This window comes from Ammodytes marinus (assembly GCF_949987685.1).
Source record: "Ammodytes marinus genome assembly, chromosome: 2".
Lineage (NCBI taxonomy): Eukaryota > Metazoa > Chordata > Actinopteri > Uranoscopiformes > Ammodytidae > Ammodytes > Ammodytes marinus.
Genome location: NC_137231.1, coordinates 5402383 through 5412733, shown reverse-complemented (window position 1 = coordinate 5412733; position 10351 = coordinate 5402383). Strand labels below are relative to the sequence as shown.

Below are 10351 nucleotides of genomic sequence, written 5' to 3'. Positions count from 1 at the left end.
GAATATTATTTAAAATAAATATATGGTTGTGGTTTTCACATCGTTTTAGACATTTCTCTTGCCAAATTGCATTTTTTTCCAGAAAGTGTCTCCCCCTTGTAGGTATTGACTGATTGGGACCCCCTTCATAGGCAACATGCACTGAAATGTACATTCATTTAAAAAACGAAAAAGTTCAGGAAGAAATGAAATTCAGACACCAAATTCCCCCTTAAAATACACTCAAAGTTTATTAGAAAGATTTAGACATTACAAGAGTGCATCTTTATTCGTTTAATTTAGCACAAGACTTGTTTAAAAATGTGATGATGCAGTGTAAAGTCAATATCCTATGACACTGACTGTAAATAAACTTGTAAATAAAGTTTTACACAATTAAACAGGTGTTTGTGACTTTTCCCCCATTGGTTTGTATAGCCATTATTACCCATTATTGACAAGTGAGGAAAATATGACAAATAATACAAGAAAGAAACTGGAAAAAATTGTGCACAGCTTCAAAACAAGGCATTCCTGTGCATACTGTAAGTAGAGCCGTATTGTTACATTTTTTTCCTGATTGAACAGTCATTATGTGGCAAAGTCTAGCTGCAAAATGGAGTGCAAAACACCTGAGGTTTTCATGGTGACATATCAATTTACCCCTGTGGACAAAACAACAAAATATTTTGCTTTTCTTCGGGTAGGTGTGAATATCTTTTCAGTATTGGCAGCATGAAGGTTAAACAATCCTTCAAATGCAGAAGACGAAAGCAGAACAGAGGAGTGAGTCCCCCCCCCAACACCACTCATTTCTTGGCTGTCTTGGTGACCATGTTGCGGGGGGGAGTCACAGGACGGCTGCCGTTGGGCTTCTTCTTCTCAGCTGGTTTCAAAATCTACAAAAGGAATAACAGAAGGTTGGAAATGAATGAGGTAGTTTTCAAACTTCTGTCAAACACTTATGATGAAGGTGCCTTCCATTAGCAGCTGAATAAATGTTGACCGGGCACAATTTTAGATTCTAAAGAAACATTTTGGTCCTTTGTGATGACCACATGTACTTCATTATTTGACAGTTTGGTATCGTTTAGCATGACTATAAAACATTGTAACAACATTTATTGTTCAGAAAAGACGAAAAAGCATAATAGGTGCTCTTTAATATTATGTAATAATTGAAAGGCATCTTACCTGAAATGAGCACATGAGGGTCTCGTCCACACTCATCATGGCACCCGCATTGTCAAACTCCCCACAATAGTTAGGTGCTGAGAACAAAGTGACAAGCTGCCTCTTTGCGAAAAACTCATAACCATCCTCAACAACCTGCAAGAGAAATAATACAGAATTAAAAAACACTCCTTGAACCAATAACTATGTGCTGTTTAGTGTAAGTTACAGTCACAAAATGTTGCATAAAATCTATTTCTGCAGCACAAAAACGTATATTTGTATCTCTTTAAGTCCATCTAGCAGTCAGTAACATAAAAACTGCCCATTACATTATATTCTTTTGTAATCAAAGCTCATAATGTAGTAAATTGCAAATAATGAAATGACCTTTCTGAACCGGTTACGTAATAACTTTTTGCTTCAACTTTATTAGCTGGTTGTTACATTATAGGCCCGTTTTAAAAATGTACTAACTCAACCATTACATTACAGGCAAAAAGTTATGTTGTTGGCAATTGACTACATTATAGGGATTTTATTAAATTTAAAAACAGAAAACGATTACATAATTTGCAGTTATTACGTTATAGGCTTATCTTAAAGGGTTACAAGCCAGACAGGTTTGGGAAACATTGACAGGTGTAAACAGTGTGTGTGTGTCAGTTCTCTGCACAGTTTGTCCCACGGTCTTTGTGTCAGATGTGTCGGCATGTGCAGTAGTAGCCTGCTAATCTCCACTGTCCCCCCCTTTCTGCCTTTCTGTTTGTAATGGCAGAGGTCATGCTGATTACCTGATGGGCACGGCAGATCAGATCCAGGTCGTGCTTGTGCAGAAACTTGGCCACCACTTCAGAGCCAAAGGTGAATGAAACACCCCTGTCGTTCTCCCCCCAGCCCAGAACATCCTTATCCGGATCGGACCACAGCAAATCACACAGCAGACCCTGGTCTGGAACATCGGTGGGCCGCATGATGCGTCTAATCTGCTCCATGGACTGCAGGTCAGGAGACAGTCCTAAACAAGAGGTGAGATAACAGTACAAATAAACACACTGATGTCACGCACAGACAGACTGCGTAAGGGGAAACGAGTGGGGCTGGCGTCAGAGGTAGATATTTGGAAATTCTGCAAAAAAACTAAAACTGACAGCTTTTGTATGTGAAAAAGAAAATGTATGAGAAAAATATTTTCAAATCAGTTTTATGTGAAATAAGAAAAAGAAAAGTAAAAAACCCACCTCCATGGCAGCAAAAGATCTTTTCATCGACAATAGCGGAAATAGGGAGGCAGTTAAAACAATCTGTGAAGGTCTTCCAGAGTTTGATGTTGTACCTTCTTTTACCTAAAGAGTTCCAGAAAAGGATTTTAATTCAGCATCACTACATAGAAATAAGAACACTTCTCTGCAGCTGCACAAAGTTCCACCATAAAGGCCGTGAATAATGGCAACTTACACAATGCAGTATAGAATAAAATAACCCATCACTACCACAATTCACAACAAAACTGATAAACAGCATCGCTTTTGACTTTGGAAATAATTTTTTTCGACACTCACACTCGTCGTAGAAACCGTATATTCTGTTGATTGAAGCACACTCATGGTTCCCTCTCAGCAGGAAGAAGTTCTCGGGGTATTTGATTTTGTAGGCCAGGAGGAGACAGATGGTCTCCAGGGACTGCTTCCCCCTGTCCACATAGTCACCCAGAAACAGGTAGTTGCTCTCTGGTGGGAAGCCCCCGTATTCAAACAGCCTCAGCAGGTCATAGTATTGCCCGTGGATGTCACCTGCAGGACAATGATAAATCAGTACACCAAACTGAAATACATGGAACTGTGTTTGGAGTCATAGGTTGCCATTGATGCCCAAGTGAAATTTGAAAATCAAACCTCTTATAATTCTCTTTCTATATATACTTTTCCTGACAGATGCACATGTACATATGGATCTTGCTAGAGGTGAAATGTACTTAACTAACGTTTGGGGCAATGCACTTTACTTGAATGTTTTCTTTTCATGCTACTGTATACTTTTACTCCACTACAATTCATTGGGATATATTCTACCTTTTACTCCACTACAAGTATCTCATAAATGAAGTTACTTTAGAAATGAAGATTTATGTATATCCAGTCCCATACAAAATGAGCTCCAACTCATCCAGCTTTAACATTAATGTGTGAGTAACGATAATCTGATAATCATAAAACAGCCACATCTGCAGAGTATTTTTAATTGTACAACAGTAAATTGTACATGAAGGGAAAAAGACCGGACTTACATGTATCAAAGTATGTGTACTTCCACCACCACTTGATCTTGCTTACCACAAATCTTGAGAGGGGCCTCCAGCTCCAGGAGGATGGGTTGGCTGAGGAAGATCTCCCTGGACTTGAGGCATAACCCACGGATCTCATTCTCCTGCAGCTGCACGTTCTTGCCAGGCTTTGCCCCTCTGACTGCACCAAGAAAACACACACACACACACACACACACACACACACACACACACACACACACACACACACACACACACACACACACACACACACACACACACACACACACACACACACACACACACACACACACACACACACACACACAATAAGGTCAGCATAGAAAACAACAGCTGAATGCGTGGAGGTGCCTGGTACAGTAGCCCGAAGATGAGGCTGTGAGGGACAAAAGCTGCACACATACAGACACAGCGCGGGAATGCGCAATGTTAGTGTTTGTGTGCGAGAAATGCAGCGTATATTGGACCAAGTAGCCTACACGTCGTTCCGTGTCCTTCAGGTTCACTAACACGTTTAAAACAGGCAATGTATAGGGTGAAAAAAGACGCTTAACCTTGAAGAATGACAAAGCAGGCTAATATCGCTAGTTATTTTACAATATGCCGATACTTGCACGCTGAAGCTAGCCGCCTGTGTGGTAGCGCATGTCACAACAACGTGCATATGACACAACAGTAGTGTTTTATACGCAGTATTTCAAAATGTCCATACCTTCTAAAAGACGTTGGATGATACTGTCTATGTTGAGCTTGTCGACATCAGCCATTGTAACGTTGGGGTTAATAAAAATCTAACCGGTCAAATCCAGGTCTTGACGTGAGCACACTGGTGAAAAGCTAGCCCGCTAGCTATCCTGGCATCAGCTACCTAGCGTTAGCTTCTCTGATTTTCCGGCTGAGGGTAAAGATGTTTAGTGCGACCCTGCTCCCGATTAGCTGCTCGTTGACACTTTGGACTATCTAATAAGCTACTTAGACATCACAGTTTCAAAATATCTACATCCAAATGTTGGCTATTGCTAAGAAACGGGGATTAAAAAAATAAAATAAATGTCAGCCGCACTAGCTGTGTGCTAGCGATGGTGTTTTTCTCTGCCGCACCTTGTACCCGCTTGTACCGCTAGGAGGGCAGGCTGCTTCAAGGAGGCTGCTGCTGATGGCTGCTCCGCTGGCGCCCCCTGCTGTGCGGGATGGAGAATAGACTATAACCACTAACATATTGCTTCCTTTGATGCTTTCAGGACAGATGTCCCCTCTTTTAGGCTATATGCAGTACATCCAAGATTTGATAGGAAAAGGACTACTATGGCAGCCCATTAATTAAAGGCTCTGAAAACTCTCAGAAAAATGCAAGGGCATTATTTTAAAGCACAATAACTGCATTATTGATTGTTCTAAGAATTCTGGGGCAAAGTAGATTTTTTTTTTCCATTAAATAATTTTAGTTGCAGTGATTACCTCACTTGTTTTAATGAAGGGTTTGAAATTAGTCTAAGATTGGTTAAGATAAGTATTTTAAAGACAAACAACAGGATTAAGGAAAGCACAAAATTGTGTACAAAACAAAAATGTTCAACCCTGAAGCAGAACTCAACTTCAGGATGTGCCCCAGTGGAAGGGGTCTAGCAATGTCTTGCAATAGGCCTACTTGTTTGCACTATTTTTGTGTTTATTAAAAGTGGAGTCAACAATTCTGGAGAATGTTTGTTGTCAAAATCACATAATCAAGTGTTAATACACAGCCTAAGCTCTGTAAACGGGGATGTTGCTTGCGATGGTGGGCCAACTTTGTTTACATCCCAGTTTACAGAGCCTAGGCTGCTTATTAACACACACAAGGGTCCATCCATAAATAGACACTGTACTATCTTTATAACCAATTCTGTAATACCTTCGCTTAGTGCCAGAGTGCAGTTGTAGGTTAATGAGTGAAACTTTTCCCTGTGGTCCATACACTTTATTTATTTATTTGTTTTATTTTACAGAGCCTTTGTGATTGGACAGAAAGCTCTCATATTTTTCTTTTTGTGAAACATTTACATTTTCTGCTGCACAGTCAGCACTGGCTCGTATGACCACATCCAGCTAATTAAATATCACTCCTGAAAACAGATTTCTTTTCTGCTGCAACTGTGGGAAGTAAAGCCACATAGTTAAATCTATCTCCCCGGAGCCAAAGAGTAATTGTTTGTTTCTCACACTGGGATTAGCTGACAACCTCCCAGGGCCTGAAAGTTTAACCTCCTGACCATGGGCAAATCTCCCACATCATCAAAAACTGGATTGTTGTGCAAATCTTTGCAAATATCTGCATATGTGCCACTGCCTCACTTCTCCTGTTCATTCAGCCAACATTTCTCACAGCATGTAACGTCAAAATATTTGAAACACCCTTTTTAATTTCACCGCCTGCATATCGAGAGATTACATGTAAAAGTGTAGTTAAATTCATACATATACATGTAATAATAACATTAAAGGTCACCTATAATGCGCTTTTTTTTTTAGATATTTTTTGGCATTTTCAAGCTTTATTTGACAGTACAGAGTTGAAATGGGGAGACAGAGAGAGAGGGGGGATAATAATAATAATAATAAAATTTTATTTGACAGGGACAATACATACAACATTGCCACAAAAAAATGGGAAAATGTGATGCATATAAGACGTCTAGCTTCAGCTAATTTGCAGTCTTTGTCCCTGGGTCAGGCTTTAAAATACAATCAAAGATACTAAATACAATAAATGCAGTGATAGAGATACAGCGAATGATACAATTAATAGGTACCATGAGTCAATACACACAGCTGTAGTTATACATTTCAGATTAAAACACAATTAAATTTAGCATTAAACATTAGTAAAGTGCTCTATTAAAATAACTTGAGAGACGTTAATGTTCACCTGCAGTAAAGGTCCACGGGTTGGACTCGAACCCGCGACCACTGCAACGAAGGCCGAAGCCAATATGGTACGCACTCTATCACCCCGAAAATGCGCTTTTTCATGGCTCTTCAGTATTAATATGGGTGTGACTAGACTCCCAAAGTATGACACAAAAAACATCTCTTTTTCTCCACCTCCCTCCACCTTTCTGTAAACCTGTGTTCCGAAACCCCTGTCAGATTTCTCTCCCATTAAGATGTCATAAGATGAGAAGCCACACTCCCCATTACCAACCAAACTTCTAGATAGAAACCCCAAATGACAATTTTGAACCTGAAAATTAGCATACTATGTGACCTTTAAACTTGAATAATACACCATTTTGTGATTCAGACTAATTGAAACTGAAATGTGAAATTGTTATTTTTTAGCTTTATTTTACTGAACATGACCCACTGCTTTAAATCTCAGGAGTAATAATGCCTCTATTCTTGGTCCTTCTCTTCCCCGTGTGTGATGATGTAGACCAGGTTCTTGTAGTCCAGATCCCCTGATATGTCTGGTGGGAACGCCGTAAACATCTGCTCCATCTATGAAAAAAAAATATATATAATGTTTTTTAAATGCAGGGCTCTCTTTTGTGCCCTATAGAATTGTCTGAGGGCAGAGCTCTGACCTCTTCAGGGGAGAACCTGTCTGCCTGGGTGGTCAGCATCTCCCTCACACTGTGGAACAAGAAGACAAGCCACTGTTGATGATGAGCGGACTGGACATTCAACTCATACAACAACAGCAACAGAGCACTAGACTGTGTGACTCACTAGTCTTGCCTCAGCGTCCCCTTCCCCTCTGGATCAAAGACCTTAAAAGCGCTGAGGATGGTCTCCTCTGGATCAGCGCCTGAAGAACCAGCAAGGTAACATCTTGTTTTATTCTCCTGGAATCGACATGATCCTGAAAGTCTTTTAAAAAGGGAGAGTCAGCGATTCTAGAGCAAATCTTGTAGTCAAAATCACTTTTTGTCAAAATCGATGAATTTCTCCTCATGATACGTGAGCGCTGGGAAAAAAAAATCAGGTGTTAGTACAAAGCTTAGCCTCTGTAAAATGGCATGATTCTAGCTACGATGGGCGCCCATACCATTTACAGAGCTTGGACAGATTTTTTTTTAGTGCACACAGTACAGACATGTAGCGTGGATCGTGAGGAGATATTCACTGATTTTGACAAAAAAATTGATTTTGACAACAAGCATTCTCCAGAATTGCTGACTCCAGCATTAACTGTTATCTACAAATACATAATCAGACCCCTTGGACTAACAGAACACCACCCTCACCTTTTAGCTTCTCCCCGAACATGGTGAGAAAGACTGTGAAATTAATGGGCCCCGGTGCCTCCTTCAGCATCTCATCAATCTCTTCTTGCTTGACATTTAAACGGCCTGCAGAAGGAATAGAGCTCAGAGCTGCAACTAACGATTATTCTCATTATTGATTCATCTGACTGCTATTTTCTCCCATTCACTGATGAATCGCTTGGTCAATAAGATGTTAGTGAAAAATGCACATTAGAATGTCCTGCAAACCAGAGGCAACATCCTCTTGTCGTTGGTTTTGTCTGAGCAAAACAACTCAAATATATCCAGGCTCCATCACATCATAAGAGCCAGAAAACACTATTTGTCTTTTTTAGTTTCAGCTCCAACAGGGCTAAGTTAAAGGCATCATAGGAGATTATCTGCAATATGCACTTTTTAATATGTTGTGAAAAGTGCTTTTTACACCCCAACAGCAATAAATGACTTATGGGCAATGAAAAAGAAACGAAAAACCCCCAAATTCTGTACCTTCTATAAACCTGTTAAAATGCTGACCAATCGGAGACGATGGACCCGTATCTAAAGAACCAATCACAATCCTGCGCGTTCTCTCCCCTCTGTGTGCGAGCCTGAGCGCGTTCACGGAGGGCAGAGAAAGCGTTCGTGCCATATCGTAGTAGGCTACCTGGCAGTGGACTAGACCTAGTGGAAGTAGCATAACAAGCTTACACAATGGAACCTACACAGAAGTTACCAGAGGTGTGGACTAGACTCGAGTCATGAATTTGATGACTTGAGACTCGACTTGACAAAATGTAAAGAGACTTGCAACTTGACTTGGACTTTAACATCAATGACTCGTGACTTGAGCCTTTTGACTTGACAAGACTTGCTACTTTCCCCAAAACCCAAAGATTAAAAAGTAGGCTATATTTTTAAGTAGGCTACTGCTCTGTATCTTTCATCATGTAGCCTAGTGTAGGGGAGGAAACTGGTGGATGTCGCCTACCGGTACCGCGCTGATCTGCTTATCACTGGTTTCACTTCAGAGGTGTCGGCCAGAACACCACTTAAGGCCAAAAACGTCAGACTATAAGCATGAGAAGAGGAGGAGTATGGTTTTTCCGCTCTTTATTTTCCTTCTTTCACAGGCACAGCAGCATAGATCGCAGGAAAAGAGACACAGGCTTACATTCCGCTCGTGAGGAGACGTTAGAACAGCTGTTGCGACCTGCGAATCGCGGCCGTCAATAACATCCATAAACTGTAACTTATAACAGCGATCGGGACTGCATGTACTTACTCACACACGTGTGATTCACATACACGTTTCAACTGTGTCGACTACTGCGGCAACATGCGCGCTCACACACCTGACCGAGAGAGAAGAGAAAAGGAAACTTACTAGACAGACCCTCCGGCCGACTGACGTCACGGCCACTAACTGACAGCTATACTGTCATCCACACTGAACAAAACTCATCTCAACACTCTATAAGAAATAACAACACTGTAACCTATAAACTTTGGGGCCTTTTCTGCATATAGCCTATGTGTGAGTGTTTGTGTGTGTGAGTTAAATGTTAACAATCACTGGTAAACAGTGCAATTGGGAAGTGCAGCCAGCAGCGCTCGTGCACGGCTGTGTGTCGAGGGGTGGGGGAGGGAGTCCCGAGGGGAGAGGGAGGAGTTAAACGGAACTCCGAGGACAAGCTAATTTCAAATCATGCTAGCTCTCTCAGATCGTACAGTATAGCTTTAAGTCTTTATTTGGTCAATTACACACACATGCAAGGTGAGTCACACATGGTAATGGAAATGACCTCTAGCTCACCCCTCCTACATTTCTAACACAAACATGTGGTGCAACATATAGGGGATCATCGCACAGGGACTTAGACGAAGGTCTGCAGCGGGACCACGCCTGGATGGATGGATAGATATATGGATGGATAGGTGGATAGATATATGGATGGATAGATGGATAGATATATGGATGGATAGATGGATAGATATATGGATGGATAGATGGATAGATATATGGATGGATAGATGGATAGATATATGGATGGATAGGTGGATAGATATATGGATGGATAGATGGATAGATATATGGATGGATAGATGGATAGATATATGGATGGATAGGTGGATAGATATATGGATGGATAGATGGATAGATATATGGATGGATAGATGGATAGATATATGGATGGATAGGTGGATAGATATATAGATGGATAGATGGTAGATGGTTGGATGGATATATGGATAGATGCATTCCATCTATCCATATATCCATCCATCCATCCATCATGGATGGATGGATAGATGTAGAGGTAGATAGATGGATTGATGAATACATAAATAGATAGATGCATAGATGGATGGATAGATTGATTGATGGATAGATGGATAAATAGATAGATATACAGTATGGATGGATAGATAGATGGAAGAAAAGGGACAAAAGATATGTTCACACACACACACTGGGCCTGTTCAAACATGGAGAACACATTGGAGCTGGCTCCCTCTGCTCTCTTCTTTGCTTTCTTGGGAGACTGCAGGTGGGGAGGGGGGGGGGGGAGGGGGGGGGGGGGGCGACAATGACACTGTGATTAGATCCAATATTACCAGTGAGAGGCCCCATCATCACCTGGCTCTCTGCCTGGGCTCTACTCAT

At 41.1% G+C, this 10351-nt stretch overlaps 2 protein-coding genes across 2 annotated transcripts; both read right to left on the bottom strand.

The window, feature by feature from the left end:
• Positions 1-211: 211 nt before the first annotated feature.
• ppp1cc (protein phosphatase 1, catalytic subunit, gamma isozyme) lies at positions 212-4555 on the bottom strand. Its single transcript, XM_080042135.1, has 7 exons — positions 4170-4555; positions 3486-3617; positions 2715-2945; positions 2394-2498; positions 1947-2170; positions 1174-1308; positions 212-878 (listed from the first exon to the last, which is right to left on the bottom strand). Exons 1-7 carry the CDS (start codon positions 4222-4224, stop codon positions 789-791), a joined length of 972 nt encoding a protein of 323 aa, XP_079898261.1. The 5' UTR covers positions 4225-4555; the 3' UTR covers positions 212-788.
• A 2274-nt stretch (positions 4556-6829) lies between these two features.
• On the bottom strand, positions 6830-10351 carry myl2b (myosin, light chain 2b, regulatory, cardiac, slow; the record flags this gene model as incomplete). Its single annotated transcript, XM_080048960.1, has 6 exons — positions 6830-6934; positions 7021-7069; positions 7166-7244; positions 7684-7788; positions 10157-10229; positions 10325-10351. The coding sequence occupies 6 exons, from the start codon at positions 10349-10351 to the stop codon at positions 6830-6832; spliced, it is 438 nt and encodes a 145-aa protein (XP_079905086.1).